This window comes from Artemia sp. Qi Xiang Cuo, chromosome 13, assembly GCF_049724085.1.
Source record: "Artemia sp. Qi Xiang Cuo chromosome 13, ASM4972408v1, whole genome shotgun sequence".
Taxonomy (NCBI): Eukaryota; Metazoa; Arthropoda; class Branchiopoda; order Anostraca; family Artemiidae; genus Artemia; species Artemia sp. Qi Xiang Cuo.
Genome location: NC_142806.1, coordinates 67,304,758 through 67,328,583, shown reverse-complemented (window position 1 = coordinate 67,328,583; position 23,826 = coordinate 67,304,758). Strand labels below are relative to the sequence as shown.

Here is a 23,826-nt window from a genome sequence, read left to right as displayed (position 1 = left end):
AAGGGCACTAGAACTTTCAATTTCCAATTGAATGAGCCCTTTCGAAGTTTCTACAATAAATCCTTCTATACGATGTGTCATGGTCTGAAAAAAAAAAAATACATTGTACCCAAATCGCTCTATACTTAGGCAGCGCTATTGCGTTGCCTGTGATGAGAAGCTTTTTAAAATACTAAAAAACTTTAGCGTGAAGAGCGAGTAATTATATATTTTAAGTTATATTTTTGCTCCTTGCTTTCAGTCAAAAAACTTTTTTTTTATTTATTCCCTTATAAGATCAATTTCACGTCATTAGTCGTAATTTTCCATTCTCTCGGTCATTCCATCCCTGTGCTCTAGTTTTCAGCTATTTTCATTGCATTTTTTTTTAAACCCCTGAACCAAAGATTATCACTCTACATCTTTCAATTGACTGAATATGTCTCAAAGCGGCAAAATATTTGAAGTTTAGAGAATTACAAGGTGTCCTTTTCCGTAAACTTTTCTTGCTTCATAAAACGACCTCATATTGTCATATATTAACAAAAGATTTGAACTGCTTGAATCTATGATTGTATTGAAAGAGCGACAGCAGTTTTAATTTGTTTCAAATTTATTATGCTAAAAACAGGGGTGGGGTGGGAATACATGAAATTTTTTATTTATTATTATTATTATTTTTTTTAACACCGATGAAAACTTTAACTCAGATGAACGACTCTAAGTCATGACTATTTCTAAAAAGCCGTGAGTTGAAAGTAAAATCTTGAACTTTCGCAACCAACTTCATAATTTGCTTATTTAGTTTTATTGCACACTGTTCAACTTTGGTGAAAAAAAAGTTGAAAAATGAAATAGCTCAAACCAGTGCAAAAGCAGTAAATTTGATAAGCAAATAACTTATTTAACTTCAAAAATAGATTTTACTTTCATAGTTTAAACTGGGCCGATTTGGCGAAAAAGCGGCTTGACTATTCTTACACAAACTAGGTTGAAAGGCGTGATACTTTAATTTTTGGGTTATATGGAAAACAACAACAGGTATCACGAAAACAAAACACAGAGAGGAGGAAGCGTTACCATTTATTGAAAATTTAAAGACTAAAAGGCTGAAAAAAGACTTTTGGTCCTGCTGGTTTTTGAGTGCTTTTACTTTTGTTGCATTTTCCTCGAATTTACGTGTGTCATTGCGTAGTACGTGCCTTTTGAATTTTAAAGTGCTTTAACAGACTTGTCTTTTTATTCGAATTTGAACTACCTGTTATTCGACGCAATTTTAATAGATCTAAAATTCCTCCCTAATATGAAAAATGGCTTTGACCGCTAACACGAAGACAGAGACCGAAATTTTTAGGTGGCACGCCGCTGTTTCCCCTAAAAATCATCTATTCGCCACCAAAAAGAAAACCAGCGCGGCGCCACGGTCTAGCACGCAGACTTTACGAAGAAATGAGAGCCACAAACTTTGGAAGAAACAACAAATTTTAAAAATCGGTTGCACCAATTCTTTGCGCCCAAAATTGAAATTATATATTTTTTGCTAATTAACTAGAAAATTTCAGTACACGTAGATAGGGCCGAGGGAACCTACCTTTAAAAAAAAGGTTACGGAAGTAAATTTGCCTCTATTTTTGTGAAAACAGGTTTTTATAAGAAAATTATTTCTTGTCTATTGATGTTTTTCTTCCATCAAGTAAGCTTAAATAAGTTCCAAAAACAGCCAAAATACCAAATAGACAAGAATGAAAAGAATGTGTTAAGGAAGATTTTTATATTTTGGTATTTGGTATTCTCCCTATTTGGCGGCTTTATGTGTTTCCACAAATATTTTCTATACAAGATCTTTGTTTGCATCATTACTTGTGTTTAGATTCTTGTTTATAATATATGAAGACATATTCCAAGCAGGGCAACCGCTAGGGTTTTAAATTTGGAGGGGGTATAAAAAGAATGTGCCGACAAAATCGTTCAGTGTGCCGACAAATGCGGACACAAGCTAAATTTCCAAGGTGAATAGGCAAAAGTTCCAAGTTGTCGGTGCTGCGTACCGACACCTTGGAACTTTGGAGGGGGATCCCACCATCCCTTTTGACTACACACCTGATGTCGAGTAGTATTTTAATTTCATTTCATCGAGAACAAATGCGATTAAAACCAAAATGTAAACAAAATAATTAATTATTAGCGACTTTCTAAGTCATACTTTATTATGTCTCAAGATTATTACAAATTATTTATACTAAGTTACTCCATCATTATTATTCCTCGTAATTTTACCTATCGAGATAACAAATGGTTATACAAAACAATAAGTAATTTAAGTCATTCGTTAAAGCACAAAAAGATATCAATAGAATTGAAGATTAAATGCATTCTCTTCCGTAAGACCTGGCCACTAGGTAAAGCTTTTGGTTTGTGGTCTGTGGTTTCTTCATAAAACTTAATTCTTATCTAAAATATTTTGTAGCAAACCTCTAGTAGTAACAACATGTTTATAAGGTTAGGAACTATTTACGTATTTTATATATTGTTTACAAAGAATTGTGTGTTTTCCCAATCTTCAAAAGTAACTTTATGCTGCCCAATAGGATACTCATTAGATGATAAACTTATATGCAAAAGGCTCGAAGAAAACCATGCAAAAGCAACTGAAAAAATCACATTGATAAAGAATACGATAAAGAATATACAATGGGAATCGCTTAACGAAAGTGCGGTTTTTTTCACGACTTTTACTGAACGTGTTGTTTGGAATCCTACTGTCATAAAAGACATGCCTAATCAATGCATAGATTTTCTCAAAGATTTTGAAAACACCATACAGTTTATCCCCTATGAAAAGCTTCAAGGCTTGATTCCAAAGGTTAAAGTCAGCAAATGTTGCTCTACAAATGGAATATTTGACAAACAAAGTAATAAATGTGTTGCTGCAAATAGCAAAAGTGTTCTGAGTTTCCCATTGAGGCTTCCAGATAATGCTGGCTTCACACATGTTGAAGAGAACACAGAGAAGCTTAGTGTGAAAAGGCCATTTTGCGATCTAAAAGATATGGAGCATCTTTACCTAAACGAATATTGCATTAAAGATCTTGATTGTTATTTTAACAAGATACCTACTTTTGATATTGACTTTAAGGGAAGTTTAACAATCACAAAGCCAAACGAGCTTCAGGAGAGAATTTCTGAAAACAACTTTTGCTTATCTGCTACAAAAGAGGGAACGACCGTTGCAGAAGTATGCAGAAGGGACTGCACAAAGATTTCTTGTGTTTCAAAATGCTGCCCTGTAAGTTTAAAACTTTAAGGGTTTTGGAATCGGACAGATTTGTGTTGATATAATTTGCCTTTTTTTTCTTAGGTACACACGCACCCTCAGGTGCGTCTCACAAAGATTCACAGAGTTTGAGTGTGTGTTTGTGTGTATGTGTGTGATCCGAGTCTCTAAAAGACAGACTGTGTCTGGGAGTTATAGCATTTATGGTTATGGACTGTGACAGAAACAACTGGATAAAACGCATCTTGTTTAGATACACGCACTCTGACGTATCTATATGACTCCTATAAGTCTAAGGTACGACGCCCAGAGTCATGGCCCATCTAGATACAGGCTCTCTGTGGAGTCTGTCTTGTATTTTTTTTTTTTTTTTTTTTTTTTTTTTTTTAACGGACTGAAACTTCTAAGACTTTAAAAGTCTTTTTTTGTTGCGGACTGGAACTTCAAAGACTTTATAAGACAAATGCTCTTAAGGCTTATTTAAAGCTAGGTATTATGGAATATTCTGGAGCGTTTCATTCGTTTCTTCTTCTCTTGTGCTTGGAGAAGGATTTGGCGTTTTCTGCCTCACCTGGCATCTGAAATCCGTATGTTACGTGGGAAATCGTTTAACAATTAACATTTAACGTTTAGCTCCCCAGACTCGTGGCAGCTTTTTTAATTTACCAGTGTAATTTGCAGGCACCTCACTCAACACAGGCACCTTAAAATTTCAACACAGTTATTTACTTTCCCTTTTTTTCAACAGCTACTTAAAGTTTTCTTTTTATCATTTAAGATACATAGATATTGCCGAAAGCTGGCTTAAGAGATTACTATACAGACAATATCGGTGATCAAAAATTCTGATTGCTTGTTCAAGTTATGCATAAAGACCAAACTAAGATCTAATACTATAATTATTAAAACACACCCTTCCCTTAGAAATAGAGCCACGTTCCCTAAGTGCCTTTCCCATAGACTCATAGTCTATAACATGCACTAAAAGTCGTACACTCTTTAAGAGATAGACTCTTTGTGGAGTGTCTTGTGTCTGATAATTTCCGACTTCTATGATAATGGACCTTGTCAGGAATAATTTAATAGAAATTGTCATTTTTACACAGACACCAGGGGCGTAATTTGCTATGGAATAACTGCTGCTCCCAGACCTTCGCTTGCCCCCCTCCTCCAAGCTGAAATTTGATTTCTCTAAAAATTTTGTCAAAATTAAGATAAGCCTGCATAATTCAAGCATCCAAAGAAACAGGTCAGTTTTCTCAAGTTTATCTTTAATTTTTTTATTACTACATGGCTCATTCTTCAGTTTTCACTGTTACTTTTACTCGATTTGGAAAAATTCGTCCCAACTTTGCTCCTCCTCACAGGACTTTGACGAAATTACGCCACTGACTGATACACGCACAAATTCCAACTCGCCTCTCTGTCTCTCCCATAGTCTCAAAGGGTCTTATACACGATGATCAGAGTCATACCCTCTCTATGAGACGGAATCTCTGTAGTGTTTCGTCAATTAATTTGTGACTTTTCATTACGAACTGGTAAAGCACACGCATGACAAAATATGTCCATTTTAGTGCATTCGGCTTATCTAGAGCTAGGTTTCAAGGAATTTTCTATGCTCTTTAAAAAGATAAATGAATAAAAGAAGACAATGGAATAAAGGGGTCACACAGCATTGCTATACAAACAGGCTTTTAAATTTTCTCTAGTGTATTCGCATTGACATGTCTATTACAATTTTATCTCATATAAAATCATACAAAGGTTGTAAGAATTTAGCTTCACAAAAAAAATATAACCCGAGGCTCCCATCTAGTCAAGATTCATTGTATTTAAAGTGCCAGTAAATAACATAAAGATTTCCTATCCTTGGGGCAGGGAGGCTTGGAAAATTTTCCAGCTCAACTTTTATAAAAATTTATAGTACGATGACATTTTACTTTATTAATGCTGGTATTATTCCAGTCTGGGAAGTCCTGTTCTGCAAAATTGCAGTTAAGGATTCTAAAATTGTTGGGAAACAAAAGTTCTGTTGTTCTTCTAATATATGAGATTTAATGTTTATTATATTTTAGACAATAAATGCACGGACTTTTCTGTATTTTAAAATCAACAACCTATTCAGAAATAAAAGTTTGTTGCTATATCTAGTAACCTAGCATCTAGTATACCTAGTATCTAACCTAGTATCTAATATCTAGTAAATAGCACAGTCTTAATTCAGGTAAAAACAAAAATAGTTTGGATCCAGTTTGAAGGACTACTTCGTTCACACACAAAACTTATTTTAGAATTGTATTTGTTACCATACGTGACCATTTGTTACCATACGAATGACCACCTATAATAATCATTAAACATCTGCAAACGTGAACTGAATCCTCTGAACTTTCAGGCTAGAAAGGAGGGATAGTTTTTTTTAATATAAGTATAGCACCAGTTACAAAATAAAGTAAATTAAAATAACTATTATAACCATTTCTGTATTTATTTTTACTAATTTATTAAAATCAAACATCTTATGGTGACAATGTACCGATATATCCCAAGAGTATATCAAACTGTTAATGGTAATTAACGATAAGCAGAGAGCGGCAGGTGTCAATAGCAATCGTAATCCTATTTCTTTTTCTTCCAGAAAGGTGAAGAGCTCAATGCCGATCATAGCTGCTCCGTCAACAAGAAGGGCATTTTGCTTCCAACGCCTGTGAAAACATTGAAAGGAGAGATTCTGGCCAATAATTCAGTTTTAATGGAAATTCGAAGTGGATACCCACTTTGCACAGCAGGAATTGTAAGTCAGATTTCAGAAAAAAAGCTGAATATTCTAGTGTCGTAAAAGAGGAACAAAAAATCCAAAGCCATTTCACAGTCCCGTTGGTTTCCATTATCGCAAGATAGTATTCCCTGTTTTGCCTCACAGGTGGAAGATCGAGACATACCCTTCCGAAAAAATTCAGAGCGGGGGAGGGGAAGGTGCTTTTCTTTTTCTGCCTTTTTTATAGCGCTTGGTTAGTTGTCAATACTAAGCAGTATCATACATAACCAGAATCAAAAATTGTCTACAGTCATTCCAGAGACAGAGCAATTTAATATTCTGCCAAAGTCACAAGTGAGAAATAGAACCCAATGACAGGGGGTGCCAATTGAGAGACAGGGAGCCATATTTTTTTTCTTTTTTTTCAATGGAGATATAATTCATTCACAAACAAAATAAACAAAAAAGCATGACGCCCAGTAACCTGGGCTTGTATTGTAACTCCAAAAAAAATCTACATCCACTTACATCAGTGCATTTGGGTTCGCATTTCACAACAAAACAAAAAAAAGCATTTAAAACATATTAAACATATAGAAATACTTGAAAAGAAATAATTAGAATTCATATACCTGTAGGCAATGGTGCCTCAACTGCTTACGGAAGCCAGACCTTTCAGCAGTATCCCTAATCAAACTCTTAATTAACACCTTAGAATTTTTAAAGTGACCTTTTTTGCCTTTTAAACTGAAAAATAAAATAAAATCTCCGTCCCTAGAGTTTGAAAGATACCCTTTGTGTAACTTTATTTAAAAAACTGAAAAAGCCTCCTTGCCCCTCCTTCACCGCTCCTTCAAACATTCTCGTACCTGATTTCGTATATCTCCCTACCTGATTAGTACTACCTTTGGTGACCTAGACCTCAGACCAGGATTTTTTTTTCTCAAATGCAAAATTTTATAACGGATTTTTTTCTGCATTTTCATTCACACAAAAATAATATTTGTATCTGTTTTAATTTGGACGGAACATACATCTTGTATTCACACCTAAGACCCTGAGCAAAGCCTGATCAAGGGATTAGATCTATTCTATCACCAATTTTTTAAGTTCTAGTCGTTCATTCAAATCATTACAATTGATCAAAATGCCAATTTTTAGGTATGCAACAAGTAAAATCATTTTAAAGAAAGTTTTCTAAGATTTTTACGACAAACATGAAACTTGTAATCTTAGACCACTTGGCAGGTTTAAGCTCGAAAAGAAACTAGAAGAGAAATAAATTTTTATATTTACCCTAAATTAGCCGTTCAAGAGGCTTTGTTTCTTAATTTTAGTAATAAAGCACTGAATTCACTCTTTACATTGCACATTCATACCGAAACGAAGGATATTAATAGCTTTGGTTAATCAGACCATTAAATACTAACAATTTTCTTCCCATATGTCTACTCACAAATTTCATTCCTGGACTAGACTAGCTCAGGATACATTATTACTGATAATTTCTGAGTGCCAACAATTTTCTATTCTTGTGGGATCTTTTTTCGTCTGAAATTTTTTATTCTTTATTTCATTGTTATTAGGAAGAAGAGAGGCTCTTCAGAGGAACTTTATCCCTTCCTTATTTATAGGCTATACTAACTTTGAAGACGTTACTTATAGAATAATTTAGAATTGACTTTAAATTCTTAAACATTTATAAGACGAAAAAAAACCTGGGTAACTTTCCAATAGACGATTAGCACCTTATAGTTAAGCCAATCAATAGTCTGTATTCTTTTTTAATTTATTTTGCTTTTTTTTCAGGAGTCGATCAATGTTACTGTTAAGGTCATAAATATTTAACAAATTATTAGAAAACTTATTAGTATTGATAACACATCACTCTAGTTAAGCGTGCTTGACCTTTCCATAGAATATTCAAGAAGCCTGCACTACTAAAAACCATGTCAAAAAACCAAAAGCAACAAAATATGAACAATTTATCAAAAGTGTAAAATTAAAAAAATTACTTAAAGGATGAAGAGCAGAGTAGTTATTGGAACTGATTAAATGAGATTATGCTGAAATTCTAAAATAAACGAATATGTAGACTAAGCCAAGCTCTTTGAAAACGAAATTTGACAAACTAACTACACAAAAGAAAGACAATTCTAAAGACAAGTTTTACTATGTACAATTTAAAATTTTGAACAGATCAAGGGAACAGAAGAGATAGAAATTAAGAGAGAGAGAGAGAAACAAGGTAAGTTACTAATTATCCAAAGCCTGGATATAATAATCAACTCTCCGGAATCAATTTTTTTAGTGCTATTTTTCATCTTAGATAACGCTCGATAGTACAATTGGTCCAATCAAAACTGACATGTGGCTGCTGAAAAACAGTTCTCTCGTTTTTGCAAGATTTGACACTTCTAAAATTTACAACACTTACTGCATCGACTTTTTGAAAACTGACGGTAAATCATCTAAGGTAAGAATTTTCTCATTTTTTCATTTTAATAGTCACCGTCAGACCTCTTATGGGTAAAGATGTCAAGAAAAATATTTTCCATTATTTTAGAACCTTGCCGGTGCAAACATGGTGAAAAAATTGCTTTCCCTAAGAAGATGGATGGATAAAGCATATTTCAAGCACAGTAACGGCCACACTTACTCTTTGTGGCCTAATCTGTGTCATTTACTTAGGTCTCTCCACACCTTAGAAGCACGTAAGGCAACAACAGCAGACCTTTAGTTCAGCCGATCTTGGGCCAGAGGCCAAAGCTTGTTCAGGGTAGTATGAGACTTGTTGCCTCTTTCTCCATGGACCAAACTAGCGTGTTGCGCTGTCTTCTCCTCCTTCGAAGACAGGGTAGGGTCCGATACCATAAATAGTACTGGAGGTGTCCTTCGTTTGTCACTCTATTGGTCCAGTGGATTTACGTCGACAATTGTGTTCGAAGCTAAACAATCCTTTTAAGCGTTTTTAAGCTTATATTTTTAAGTGCTATAGAAATATATTAGTAATGTTCAATATTGGAAAACGTAAAGGTGTAAGCTGTAAAGGTGTTGGTCACTCCTCTCAACTCCTGTTCTTTGCGCAAGAGTCCTTTCCTGGAAGAACTAGTAAATACAAAATACGTTCCTTGCCGTTGTGATTGCTGTAAATGTAAGTATATATATATATATATATATATATATATATATATATATATATATATATATATATATATATATATATATATATATATATAACTGTCAAAAAAAAAAAAAAAAAAAAAAAAAAAAAAAAAAAAAAAAAAACACAGACGACACACACACATAGAGACGACACACTCACAAAACATACTCTCTTTCAAAATAATAGATAATATATGTAAAAAATGAGCAAATGGCATAACTTACAGCCCTTGCCAATAGGAGTATTTGAAAAACGATCAAAAATTATAAAAACAAAACCGGTTTTCTTAACTGAAAGTGAAGAGCAACATTAAAGCTCAATACAAACAGAAATTGTTCAGACTCTAAAGTTTGACTCTTTGTTAATTTATATATATATATATATATATATATATATATATATATATATATATATATATATATATATATATATATATATATATATATATATTTATACATATATTTATAATATCTTTACATGTGAGTAATAATTGTGTATGTATTCATTCTGTTTCTCCAAAACGGCTCCGTATTTTTTCGGGAAAATTGGTATTATGGGATATTCTCGCATAAAAAAATAACCTAGATAGGTCAGAAGTCTGAGAAAAATCGTTAAGAGCCTTAATTTTGGTTTTTGCAAATGACGTCATTTACTGTGTTATTACATCATATGATGTCTTATATGATGTCATGCAAAGCATAAATAAGATTGTTTAGTTTCCAACGCAATATATATTTATATAATGTAAAGGCTGTTGAAAAGCCCAAAAATTGAAAATTTTCAGTTGCAGTTACTATAAATGGTGATTCTTTGGAACCGAAACCTGAACTATCAAACGTGATAAGTTGTGAAATTTAACAACCTGGACCATCAATCGCGACAACCCCAACTCGGAAAGCTATAGCAAAGGCGATTGCTAAATTGTCTGAAGTAATCAAAATCTAAAAACGTATCTAAAATGAAAATGAAGAGCAAAGACACAGGCGGTTGGAAGATATTTGGAAATGACAATTAGATCAAGTTCAAAATGAAAATGAAGGGCAAAGACACCCATGGTTAGAAGACATAGGAGTCCGAAAAAGTGGAGGGTTTCAAAAATGAAAATGAAGAGCAGCGTGTCAATGAAAATCAACCTGGACTGCGAGAATCAAAACGTATCAAAATTGAAAATGATAGCAATGATAATTGTTTTCGGGAATTTGACATGGATAAGGTCATCAATACCTACCATACCTTTGAAAATCAAAAATATGGACTGGATAAATCGTATATATATATATACACACACACACACACACTATATATATATATATATATATATATATATATATATATATATATATATATATATATATATATATATATATATATATATATATATATATATATATATATATATATATATATATATATATATATATATATATATATATATATATTCCTTTCCCCTTCTGAGAACTCATAATAATTTTTAAGACAAAATGGACTATTCGATGTTTCCAAGCAGATTTGTCATCTCCAAACTTTACTAAACATTACTTTAGCCCTATAAGGGCTAAAGTAATGTTATTTTGCCAAGAGAAAACGAAAGTCAGCCCAATAGCTTGTTACAATCAATTTCTTTTGTTAGCTAATAAGAGCTCTATAACTTTAAATATTGTATAGAATGAGCTCAGACATATTGGGTTTTGTGGCGTAAGTTTTATCGGGATAACATTCCTCTTCAAAATTTTCCATTTTATAGGCAAAGCTATAGCGTTGCCTATAGTATAGGCCATACGGCTCCAATGTTTTATTTTTTTTTTCCCCAGAGGCACTTCATATGGAAGGGGTCGTCGTATAAACTTCAAACGGGGCTCATTTGATTAGAAATCTTGAGTTTTAGTGCCCTTTTTAAGGGTCAAAAGTGATTGGAAGGCAAAAAACAACCCTTTCACGCCCGTCATTTCCCCAAACACATCCAATCAATATTTTGATATAGCCATTTTGTTCTACATAGTTTATATTCACATAGAAATTATGTTTTTGAGGAGTAAACTCCCCCCACATCCCTCAGGGCAGGGGTTGTAAGTTATGCACAGGGGGTATATAAGGTTTTCATAGAACGCTTTGTCGTAAAAACTTCAAAAAGGATTCATTCAGTTTCAAATTCAATGGGCTAGTGCCATTTTTAAAAGTTGAAAGTGATTGGAGGGCAATTAACCCCCCTCTTCAACTTTTCCCCAAACATATCCAATCAAAATTTTTTAGATTGTCATTTTGTTCAACGTAGTTAAAAATTCTGGAAATTAGGTCTTTGAGGATGACAATCCCCCCACAGTTCTCAGGGCAAGGGTTGTAAGTTATGCCCTGGGGGCATATAATGTTTTTATAGAAAATGCTGTCGTAGAAATTTCAAAAAGGGTCATTCGATTGGAAATTTAAATGGCTAGTGCCCTTTTTATTAGTCGAAAGTGATTGGAAGGCAACTAACACCCCTTCCACGCCCACTATTTCCCCAAACATATTCAACCGAAATTTTGAGATGGTCATTCTGTTCAACGTAGTTGAAAGTTCTGGAAATTATATATTTAAGCAGGACACTCCCCCCACATTCTTCAGGGCAAGGGTTATAAGGTATGCCCTGGGCGCATATATGGTTCTTACGGAAGGAAAGCTCGTATAAGCTTCATAGAGGGCTCATTTGATTGGAAATTGAAAGTTCTAATTTAATTTTTAAGCGTCAAAAGATATCGGAGGGTAATCGGCCCCCCACGCCCTTTTTCCCAAATGTATCCGATAAAAATCTTAAGATAGCTATTTTGTTAAAAATAGTTCAAAGATCATATAACAAAACTCCGGTGTCAACACAACCCCCCAGGGCCCGGGGGCAGGCGTTGTTAGTTATGTCCTGGAGGCATAGATGGTTTATATGAACGGGATACTTGTATAAACTTCAAAGAGGGTTCAATTGATTGGAAAATTGAAAGTTCTACTTCACTTTTTAAGAGTCAAAAGAGATTGGAGGGTACCAAGCCCCCCCCCCACGCCCTTTTTTCCTTAAGCCCATCCGATAAAAACTTTGAGATAGACATTTTTAACAATAGTTCAAAGACCATATAACGAAAACTCAGGGGTTGATACAGCCCCCTAGGGCCCGAGGGCAGGCCTTGTAGGTTATTCTCTGATGGAATATATGGTTCTTATAAAAGGGATGCTCGTAAAGACTTCCGAGAGGGCTCATTTGATTGGATATTGAAAGTTCTTGTTCAGTTTTTGAGAGTCAAAAGAGATTGGAGGGCAACTAACCCCCCCCCCCTCCCACACCCCTTTTTTACCAAATGCATCCGATTAAAATTTGAGATAGCCATTAAGTAAAAAATTGTTCAAAAGTCAGATAACAAAAACTCAGGTTTTGACACAACCCCCCAGAGCTAGGGGGCGGGCGTTGTAAGTTATGCCCTGGGGCATATATGGTTCTTATGAAAGGGATATTTGTAAAGACTTCAGAGAGGGCTCATTTGATTGGAAATTGAAAGTTCAAACTCACTGTTTAATAGTCAAAACAAAGCTGAGGGCCACTAGCCCCCTCCGCCTTCTTTTTCCTAACGCATCTGATGAAAATTTTGAGATAGAAATTTTGTTAAAAATTGCTCAAAGGTTGGATAAGGAAAATTCCGGTGTCAATACAACCCCCCAGGGCCCGGGAGAAGGCGTTCTAAGTTATGCCTTAAAGGCATGTAGGGTTCTTATGAAAGGGATGCTCGTATAAATTTCATAGAGGGATCATTTGATTGGAAATTGAAAGTTCTAATTCACTTTTTAAGAGTTAAAAAATTTAAGGGCAACTAGGCCCCCCTATGTCCTTTTTTCTCAAACCCATCCGATACAAATTTTGGGATAGCCATTTTTTGAAAATTTTTCAAAAATTAGATAAAAAAACTTCAGTGTAAACACAGTCCCACAGGGCCCGGAGGTAGGCATTGTAAGTGATGTCCTGGGGGCGTGTATGGCTCTTATGAAGGGGTGCTCATATAAACTTCAGAGAGGGCTCATTTGATTGGAAATTGAAAGTTCTAATTCACTTTTTAAGCTTCAAAAGACATCTAAGGGCAACTAGCACACATCCCCCCATACACTCTTTTTTCCCCAAGCCCATCCGATAAAATTCTTAAAATAGCAATTTTATTAAAAATAGTTCAAAAGTCAGATATGAGAAATTCCTATGTCGACACAACCCCCAGGGCCCGGAGGCCGGTATTGTAAGTAATGCTCTAGGAGTATATATAGTTCCTATGGAAGGGATGCCCACATAAGATTCGGAGAGGGCTCATTTGATTGAAAATTAAAAGTTCTTGTTCACTTTTTAAGAGTCAACAGAGATCAGAGGGGAACTAGCCTCTCCCCCTCTCCACGCCCTAAATGTATGATAAAAATTTTGAGATGGATATTTTGTTCAAATTAGTTTGAAGTTCAGATAACAAAAACTCCGGTGTCGACACAGCTTTCCAGGGCCCGAGGATAGGCGTTGTAAGTTATGCCCTGGGGACATATATGTTTGTTATGGTAGGAATGATCGTATAAACTTCATAGAGGGCTCATTTGGTTGGAAATCGAAAGTTGTAATTCACTTTTTAAGAGTCAAAAGTGATCTGCGGGCTGCTAGCCTCCCCCCACACTAGAATTGTTTTCCAAAAGGAACTTCATGTAGAAGTGGTCGTCTTATAAGCTTCAAAGGGGGCTCATTCGATTGAAAATCGAGAGTTTTAGTGCCATTTTTAAGAGTGAAAAGTGATTAGAGGGCAACAAACTCAACCGCTCCCCCCAAGCCGTCTTTACCCAAATACATCTGATAAAAAATTTGAGGTAGCCATTTTGTGAAAAACAGTTCAAATATCATAAAACAAAAACTCCTTTACGTTTTGCCATTTCGTTAAAAATAGTTCAAAGGTCAGATAAGAAAAACTCCTGTGTGAACGCAACCCCCCAGGGCCCAAGGCAGGCGTTGTAAATATTGCTCTGGGGGCATATATGGTTCTTATAGAGGGTTTGCTCTTATAAACTTCGGAGAGGGCTCATTTGATTGGAAATTACATGTCTTAAAATGACATTAAATATGCTTGCGGCTGTACCAGTGGTACTCTATGGCTGCTCATCAAATCTACGTGGCTGTCTCTATAATATTCTATGGCTGCTCATCGCCACTACATAGTTTATTGTATGTATTACATCAGTAATTTTCGTACATTGGAAGGATAACCATTTGTATAATATTTTTAAAAAGGGGAAGATGAATTATTCGAAGAAAGTGTGTACACACGATAAAATCATCATTGCATGGAATGTTGACAAAGACCAATATTTGAACTACGAAACAAGCACTTGCGGTAATACTATTAGAAACTTATGCGTGCGTTGTCATGACAAGGAGAGTTTAGATTTCTGTGGACTACCGAAACGATTCAACATTACTCATTGTGGATATGCGAGAGAGAGATCTCAAGAGATGATAGTGCTCAAAGAGAATTCCAACATAAAAATAATAGTTGATGAAGATGGGTATCTTTTTGCTAATGTTTCTGGTAACACGGTACCTGTTGATCGATCCTAGTGCCATTGCTCTGGTATCAATATTCAAATGAAAGCAAATGGGAAAAGAAAGGCCAACTGCTGCACTTATGTCATAAATCATATCTTGTCTACGTGCCAGAGCTGTTACCTGTGTAAAGAATAGACAGTGAAATCGCTGGCAAACTATAAAGGGCATTGACAGACGATATCACTAATAAATATAAAGATATATTAATGGAAAATAAAGCGCAAGTGAACATTATTACTACTATTAATCATATAGTCAATGAACGCAATATTACCAAAGATGAAATGCATATTGAACCTGTAGATGACACCTCAGTAAAAATAGTGTATGACACAAAACGGATTAATGATTATTCTACTGGTTACGAACAAAGAGAAGAGAAGAGCTACAGTATCAAGAGAGAACATGATGAATTACTTTATGGGACAGATTCAAAGTTTCCAAAGTTGTTTAATGATATTAATAATGTATAATAATGTATGTAATATATTTATATATTAATAAAACAGATGTCATTATTTCAATAAATATATTTTATGCATTACTTTGTTGGTTTTAGGAAAATATTGGTAAGGTCTTAGTAAAGTTGGTTTCAATAAATCTGGTTTTGCATAGACTGTTTTCAGAGGCCTATTTTGCATCCTAAAAAATCAGAAACTGTTTTTGCAAAAGTCAGAGATGTGAGAAAAGGAATTTTCAGAGACATAGATACTACTAGCAGACTCATAAGTCTATTAATTGACGACTGAGCATAAAAATTTAAACAATTTCAATCAAACAAACGATAATATTTAAAGAAAAAGAAGACATTTTACTGAAATCTATTGAAACCGAGATCTCAGAAGCTCATTATATTATTTTCTATTATTATTAAACAGTTTCAATAAGAAAACGAGAATGTTCAAAGAAAAAAGAAGACATTTAACTACATTCTACTGGAACCTAGATCTCGGAAGGTCATTATCTTATTTTTAATATTATTTAACAAGTTCAGTCAAATAAAGGAGAATATTCAAAGAAAAAGAAGACATTTAACTGAAATCTACTGAAGCCTAGATCTCGGAAGCTCATTATGTTATTTTTTATTATTGTTAGAAATTTGAATCAAATAAACGAGAATATTCAAAGAAAAAGAAGACATTTAACTGAAACCTAGATCTGGGAAGGTCATTATGGTATTTTTTATTATTATTATTAAACAATTTTAATCAAATAAACGAGAAAAATTAAAGAAAAAGAAGACATTTAACTGAAACCTAGATCTCGGAAGGTCATTATGTTATTTTCTATTATTATTAGACAATTTTAATCAAATAAACGAGAATAATCAAAGAAATAGAAGGCATTTGACTGATATCTACCGAAACCTAGATCTCGGAAGCTCATTACGTTATTTTTATTAAACAATTCCAATTAAACAAACGAGAATACTCAAAGAAAAAGACAACATTTAACTGAAATCCACTGAAACCTAGATCTCGGAAGCTTATTATGTTATTTCTCATTATCATTAAACAATTTCAATCAAATAAACAAGAATAATCAAAGAAAATGAAGACATTTAACTGAAATCTACTGGGACCTAGATCTCGGAAGGCCATTATGTTATTTTTTATTATTATTAAACAATTTCAATCAAATAAGCAAGAATATTCAAATAAAAAGAAGACATTTAACTGAAATCTCCTTAAACCTTGATCTAGGAAGGTCACTATGCTATTTTTTATTATTACTATTAACCAATTTCAATCAAATAAACGAGAATATTCAAAGAAAATGTAGAAACTTAACTGAAATCTACTGAAACCTAGATATCAGAATCTCATTATGTTATTTTTTATTATTATTAAATAATTTCAATCATATAGACAGAATATTCGAAAGAAAAACTAGACATTTAACAGAAATCTACAGAAATCTAGATCTCGGAGGGTCATTATTTTATTTTTATTATTATTAAACAATTTCAATAAAATAAACGAGAATATTCAAAGAAAAAGAAGACATTTAACTGAAATCTGCTGAAACCTAGATCTCGGATGCTCATTATATTATTTTTTATTATCATTAAACAATTTCAATCAAATAAACAAGAATATTCAAAGATCTCAGAAGCTCATTATGCTATTTTCTATTATCATTAAACAAATTCAATCAAATAAACAAGAATATTCAAAGAAAAATAAGACATTTAACTGAAATCTACTGAAAACTAGATCTCGGAAGCTAAATATGTTATTTTTTTTATTATTAAACAATTTCAATCAAATAAACGAGAATATTCAAAGAAAAGGAATACATTTAACTGAAATCTCCTGAAACCTAGATCTCGGAAGGTTACTGTGTTATTTTTTATTATTATTACCCAACGAGAATATTCAAAGAAAAAGAAGACATTTAAGTAAAATTCACTGAATGCTATATCTCGGAAGGTAATTATTTTATTTTTTATTATAATTAAATAATATCAATCAAATAAACGAGAATATTCAAAGAAAAAGAAGACATTTAACTGAAATCTACTGCAGCGTAGATCTCGCAAGCTCATTATGTTATTTTTAGTTATCATTAAACAATTTCAATCAAATAAACGAAAATAATAGAAGAAAAAGAAGACATTTAACTGAAATCTACTGAAACCTAGATCTCAGAAGGTCATTATGTTATTTTTTATTATTATTAACAAATTTCGATCAAATAAACGAGAATAGTTAAAGAAAAAGAAAGACATTTAACTGAAATCTCCTGAAACCTTGATCTCGGAAGGGCACTATGTTATTTTTTATTATTATTATTATTATTAACCAATTTCAATCATTTAAACGAGAATATTTAAAGAAAAAGAAGACATTTAACCAAAATCTAATGAAACCTAGATCTCGGAAGCTCATTATATTTTTTTTATTATTATTAAACAATTTCAATCAAATAACGGAGAATATTCAAAGAAAAAGAAGGCATTTAACTGAAATCCCCTGAAACTTAGATCTTGGAGGGTCATTATGTTATTTTTTATTATTATCCAATAATTTCAATCAAGTAAACGAAACTATTCAAAGAAAAAGAAGATATTTAACCGAAATCTACTGAAACCTAAATTTCGGAATCTCATTATCTTATTTTTATTATTATTAGAAAGTTTGAGTTAAATAAACGAGAATCTTCAAAGAAAAAGAAGGTACGTTTTATATTATTATTATTAAACCATGTCAACAAAAAAAACGAGAATATACAAAGAAAAGGAGACAATTAACTGAAATCTACTGAAAATTAGATCTCAGAAGCTCATTATTTTATTTTTATTATTATTAAACCATTTCAATCAAATAGACGAGAATATTCAAAGAAAAAGAAGACATTTAACTGAAATCAACTGAAACCTAGATCTCGAAAGCTCATTATGTTTTATTATTATTATTATTATTAAACAATTTCAATCGAATAAACGAGAATATTCAATGAAACAGAAGACATTTACCTGAAATTTACAGAAACCTAGATCACGGAAAGTAATTGTGTTATTTTCTTATTCTTATTAAACAATTCTATATCATTCTCATTTTGCATTTTGAAAATATTGAATGTGAATTTTTTTGGTTTAAAGCATATTTCATGTCATTCTAAGACAGGCAAAAAAATAAAACAAATTCTGTTAAAAAAATAAAAATAAAAATTAAAAAAAATAATAAAAAACTTAAAAAAGTATAAAAATGTAGGGGGTGGTCAAAAGGCTGGGGGTGAGCCTTGAAGGTTGGGAGAGGGGACCCTTGGAGGTTGAGGTAATTGGTGGTTATGGTCGTTGGTGGTTGCGGTTCTTAATGGTTCAAATCCATAACCATCTGACTTCTTGATTTCTAAGGACTTCTAAGGATTGTTCCGAATTTCTATATTAAAATTCTTTTCTTGGCATTTATATCCTTATTAGCATACTCCATTCCTAAAGAATATTTTACATTGCCCACACTCCTCATTATGTACTTGTGTATTATAGCGACCACAGCCTTGAAGTGAAAGCTAGGTCAAGTCACGTGATGTTTTCTTGGGAACTATGACTTTATTAGTTTCAACTTTTTAGCAAACTCTGATGCTAAAGAATATTTATATTGCCCACACTCCTCAATTGGTACTTGTGTATTATACAGAACACAGCCAAGAAGTAAAGTTAGGTCAAGTCACAAGATTGCCTCTTTTTTTGGGAACTACGGCTTTATTAGTTTCAACTTTTTAGTAATCTCCATTGCTAAGGAATATTTTATATCGCCCACACTCCCCAATTGGTACTTGTGTGTTATACAGACCACAACCGATAAGTGAAAGCTAGGTCAAGTCACAAGATCGCGTTTTCACCATTAACCGTTTTCAAAGACTGATACACATCACGGTATTCTAATCAAATAGCGACGAAGACCACACTGCCTTTCCATAATAAACAAATAAGTAGAACAACAGGGAAATTTTTATACAAGACAGTGGAACGCAACTTTAAATGAATATTTCGACCCTATATCCAAGGGCCGTCCTCAACAAAACAGAACGAAGAGAATAAAAACTATATGAAAGAAACTTACATTAAAATTCACTCATCAAAACTAAAATGGTTTTTTAAAAAAAGTTTTAAAACAGCCCTAATATCATTACTTCAAGGAAGTTCAACCAGGACTGGTACTCCAAACGAAATGGACAGAGAACAATTCATTCAGATGGAATTAAAATACTTGCAGACAACATTTTAAAGCTAATCTCGCCTTCTTGGCAGCTAAACTAGATGGTCTATTCGTAATAGGTTGACTGGAGTTATTTACTGGTTTTTTAATATAATTAGTTAAATCGTGTTTAATTAGATTTGTGTATAGGGCATTAAGTGAATATTCCCCCAAATCTCTATTTAAAGAAATATTACTATTTATTTTGATTGTAATTTCAATTGCCTCACGAACAACCTGTTTTATGCCTAAATCATTGCTAAAACAGGTTGTTCGTGAGGCAATTGAAATTAAAATCAAAATAAATAGTAAAAATTTCTTTAAATAGAGATTTGGGGGAATATTCACTTAATGCCCTATACACAAAACTAATTAAAAATGATTTAACTAATTATATTAAAAAACCAGTAAATAACTCCATTCAACCTATTACGAATAGACCATCTAGGTTAGCTGCCAAGAAGGTGAGATTAGCTTTAAAATCTTGTCGGTAAGTATTTTAATTCCATCTGAATGAATTGTTCTCTGTCCATTTCGTTTGGAGTACCAGTCTTGGCTGAACTTCCTTGAAGTAATGATATTAGGGCTGTTTTAAAACATTTTTTAAAAAACCTTTTAGTTTTAATGAGTGAATTTTAATGTAAGTTTCTTTCATATTGTTTTTATTCTCTTCGTTCTGTTTTGCTGAGGACGGCCCTTGGATATAGGGTCGAAATATTCATTTAAAGTTGCGTTCCACTGTCTTATATAAAAATTTCCCTGTTGTTCTACTTATTTGTTTATTGGTATTCTAATCATATTCTAACATTTATGTCGCGTTGCATAATACTTACCAACCCCTCAGACTTACCTTAAGTGATAAGCAATTTAACCCTTTTTACCTCTTTCATACAATCCAATTAAAAATAACAATATTATTGAGCTCTGTTACATCCCATTATTCAAATCTTTAGTGAAGACCATTCAGACCAGGATTATGCAAATGAGATACCTTCTTAATACCTGTAATAATGTATGCGATACCGGACGAGATCTGAGGTACCTTTAAGCTACAGGTTATTAACCTATTTGACAACTTTTGACTCAGAAGCCGAGCTAGGTTGGCCCGGAGAGCAGTCCAGTAGGTCTTGTCCTTGTGAAAGTACTAAATGCTCTACTACTTTCTTGACAACGTATATGACCATAGTGTGTTTCAACTTATTTAAATAGAGTTACATTATTGCCCAATATAGTCGCCGCAATATCCTTAGGATTACTAGTTGTAGTAGTAGCATCAGTAAAAAATGTAGTCGTAGTAAGAACAGAGTTCATAATAGTAGCCTCTATTTTAGCAACGTAAGTAGTAGCTTCGTTAATAGTAAAAGTAGCAGTAGTTGAACATATGGAAGCTATATCATCATGATGATCATAGTCATTTTTGGTTAATTCTGCATTCCTCACAACGAGTGTTGCAATTTTTAGTTTAACACACAAAACTGCTCCAAAGACATTGCTGCTATACCCTTTTGACAACCTGCGTACAGAAGACAGGTTGTCATCCGTACAACAAAAATATTTTCTGAAAATTTCACCTTCATACCTTCATAGGATGTGGATTTTGAGCTACCCAGAAAACACTGTGTGTATTGATTTGATGCTGCTTCTACGGTTACTCTAACTAACGATACTAATGGCATTCAGTTGAAACCTTTAGGAATGTTTAGGAGGAGTTTCAATTAAACGAAAAACCTTTATGTATGAAGGTGGTAAAAGGGCATATAAGCACTATAGGGCATATAAGGACAAAAGCACCGATGCTCTATCATAGGCAGTAATATCATTGATATTTTAAAGGAGCTAATTTGATAGAAAATTAAAAGTTCTAGTGCCCTCTTAAGAGTAAAAAATGATTGGAGGGCAATCATTCCTCCTCTTTAGCTCATAATTTTTCGGACACTTCTAATCAAAATTTTAAGACAATCTTTTTGTTTAGAATAGCTGAATTGTCTTGTAACTATATCTCTATGGTTATTGGGTAGGTCAACCCCGCACAGTTATGTAATTTGCCCATTATGATTAAAAACTAAATGTTGCTTTAAAATTAAATCAAAACACACTGTTCTTATGCTGGCTGCCAATAAAAACAAGTCAACTGAGGATATCAAGTTCAAATTTTCGGGGCGATATTACTACTTCTGCTCTTAAAATTTTACTAAATCAAATAAGTGTAATTGTATTTAGCCTCTGAAAGAGCATCTAGATATAATTTTTTGGGAATGTTATTAACTTTTATTAATCAGGTTAACTAGAGGATGCATATGACTAAATTAAACACTACTATTTATGTCATCATTTTCAGAAGAGTTTATGTTGTTAAAAATTGCTGATAAAGGTTCTGCAGCATATAGATAGCAGGCTACACTATAAATTCTTAAAGGAAAACCCCCTATGCTTTCTAAAATCTATAATATAATTCGTAATTTACTGAAAAAATTCTTTGAAATTTTTGGCTTTTAGAAAGCATAGGGGTTTTGCACCCTACTCACATTAATTTCTGCTCGTTTTGAGATTGACTCTGTTGTTTATTAATTTCTGTTCGTTTTTGGTTTCATTTATTTATTACCACTGAAATGTGGTAGATGTATTCTTGGTAGATCGTTTTGATTCTGTTTTTGTTCATTTTTGTTTAATGGAACTCTTTACTTTTTTTTAAATACTCATTTTGTGGATTTTTTTTTAATTAGCTCGGAAATGTTGATTTTCTGGCTTAAGTTTCATCAGGATAACATTCCTGATAAAAAAAAAAACACAAATACACTTACGGCAAAAACCTTTGTTTAGGTACATTTGGAATTCAAGAAATTTTCAAATTTGGAATGAGCATAAAGAGCAGATTCCGTAGATGCATATATGTGTTATCAAGTTTCTGATCTTTAGCGTTTCAATTCTCATCAACAAGATTCCATCTTTACTTACCAGTCGTTAGCATGGCTTTGCTGGTAATATAGATATGTAACCTAGGGCGAGAAGGGTGGAAGATCATGTCGTTGTCTAAAATATCATTTTTTCAAACAGTTTCTACATTTTTCCAATTTTTGGCTGGATTTTTGGTAACCCGAATATAAATAAAAATAATTACCTATTACACTATCACACGCAAATGGGTACGAATTAAAACGAAACTTGAACCGCAATGAAGTCATCAAGTGCCCAACTATGTTTGTTTCATTGTGAATGGCAAATGCTATCGACCAGATTCATGATAAGGGAGAGATAGCCCTTCAAAAATCCATTAAATATAAGAGCTTAGAATTTAAAAATTCGGATAAAAATTTATAAAATTGATTTATAGGTAATTGCCCTGGTCTGTGCCACAGAAGATATGTCCAAATCTGCCCCACGAGGTCACCATGAAACACTCGCTGTTGTACTTGTAATATCTTCATTATTTTACGGTATCACTATCATCGTTCATCTTCTTCTCCCTGAGCTGAGAAACCTTCATGGATATACAGTTATGTTCCAGTCTTTATGTTTAATGGTCCAATTCATCATAATGTCCCAACTTAAGCTTGATGAAACCAGTACGGGTTCTTGTACAAAATCAGGTAAATGTCTTTTGAAATAATAACTGTATCTTCAGTTTCTAGCACATAATTTTAACTTGTAAATAACATAATTTAGTAACAGTATTAAGAATTCACCAGGGCACATGAGAATTCCTGAGTAAAGGGAGGAGGGAGTAGAACTATTCAAATAAAGGTAGCCCACCCATGATAAAATTTCAAATATTAATCCTAAAATGGTGGCCCAAAAAAATTAACTTTTTCTTGTTTAAAAATATACCAATAAGAGCAGTTCGTAATAATAATAATTTATTTTTGACCCACTAACAATTATAAAAAAGTGGAGTAACAAAAGAAAATAAAAGTAAAGACATACAAAAACAAAACACATGCAAAACAATATCAATATAAAAACTACAAATACAAATCAAAACAATCGCACAAGAGGATGAAAAGGACCCAACCTCTTGCAGGCCTCATCTTTTAACTTGGAGTCCAACTTGTTATATGACGTCAATATATCAGTTGCATTAAACATTCGAATAATCTTACGGTTTCTATACCAACGAGGCAAATACAAAAGATATTTACAATAGCGGAAATACAAAACTCTAATATCCTGAATATCATTATTATTAAAAAATGGGCGCAAACCTGATAGAAAAAGAATGGAATGGTCACAATACGTAGAATAGAGTTTAGCCAATGCCTTACGAGAATGTCAGCCACGATTTGGAACAATTTTAGCATAACCTGTTTTAAGCTTATTCTTAATATCTGCAAGTGCACTAGCACGGATAGCTGAAATAGAAGAGCAGAT

At 33.0% G+C, this 23,826-nt stretch overlaps 1 protein-coding gene across 1 annotated transcript in view; it reads left to right on the top strand.

Annotated features, from left to right (window-relative positions):
* Positions 1 to 2,467: 2,467 nt before the first annotated feature.
* The window catches only part of LOC148945575 (G protein-coupled receptor Mth-like), an 87,543-nt gene continuing 66,184 nt past the window's right edge, over positions 2,468 to 23,826 (top strand). The window contains exons 1-4 of the mRNA XM_089099087.1: positions 2,468 to 3,265; positions 5,895 to 6,050; positions 8,344 to 8,490; positions 22,793 to 23,048. Of these exons, the coding sequence (XP_088955213.1) occupies positions 2,468 to 3,265; positions 5,895 to 6,050; positions 8,344 to 8,490; positions 22,793 to 23,048 (1,357 nt within the window). The remainder of the gene's footprint in view (positions 3,266 to 5,894; positions 6,051 to 8,343; positions 8,491 to 22,792; positions 23,049 to 23,826) is intronic.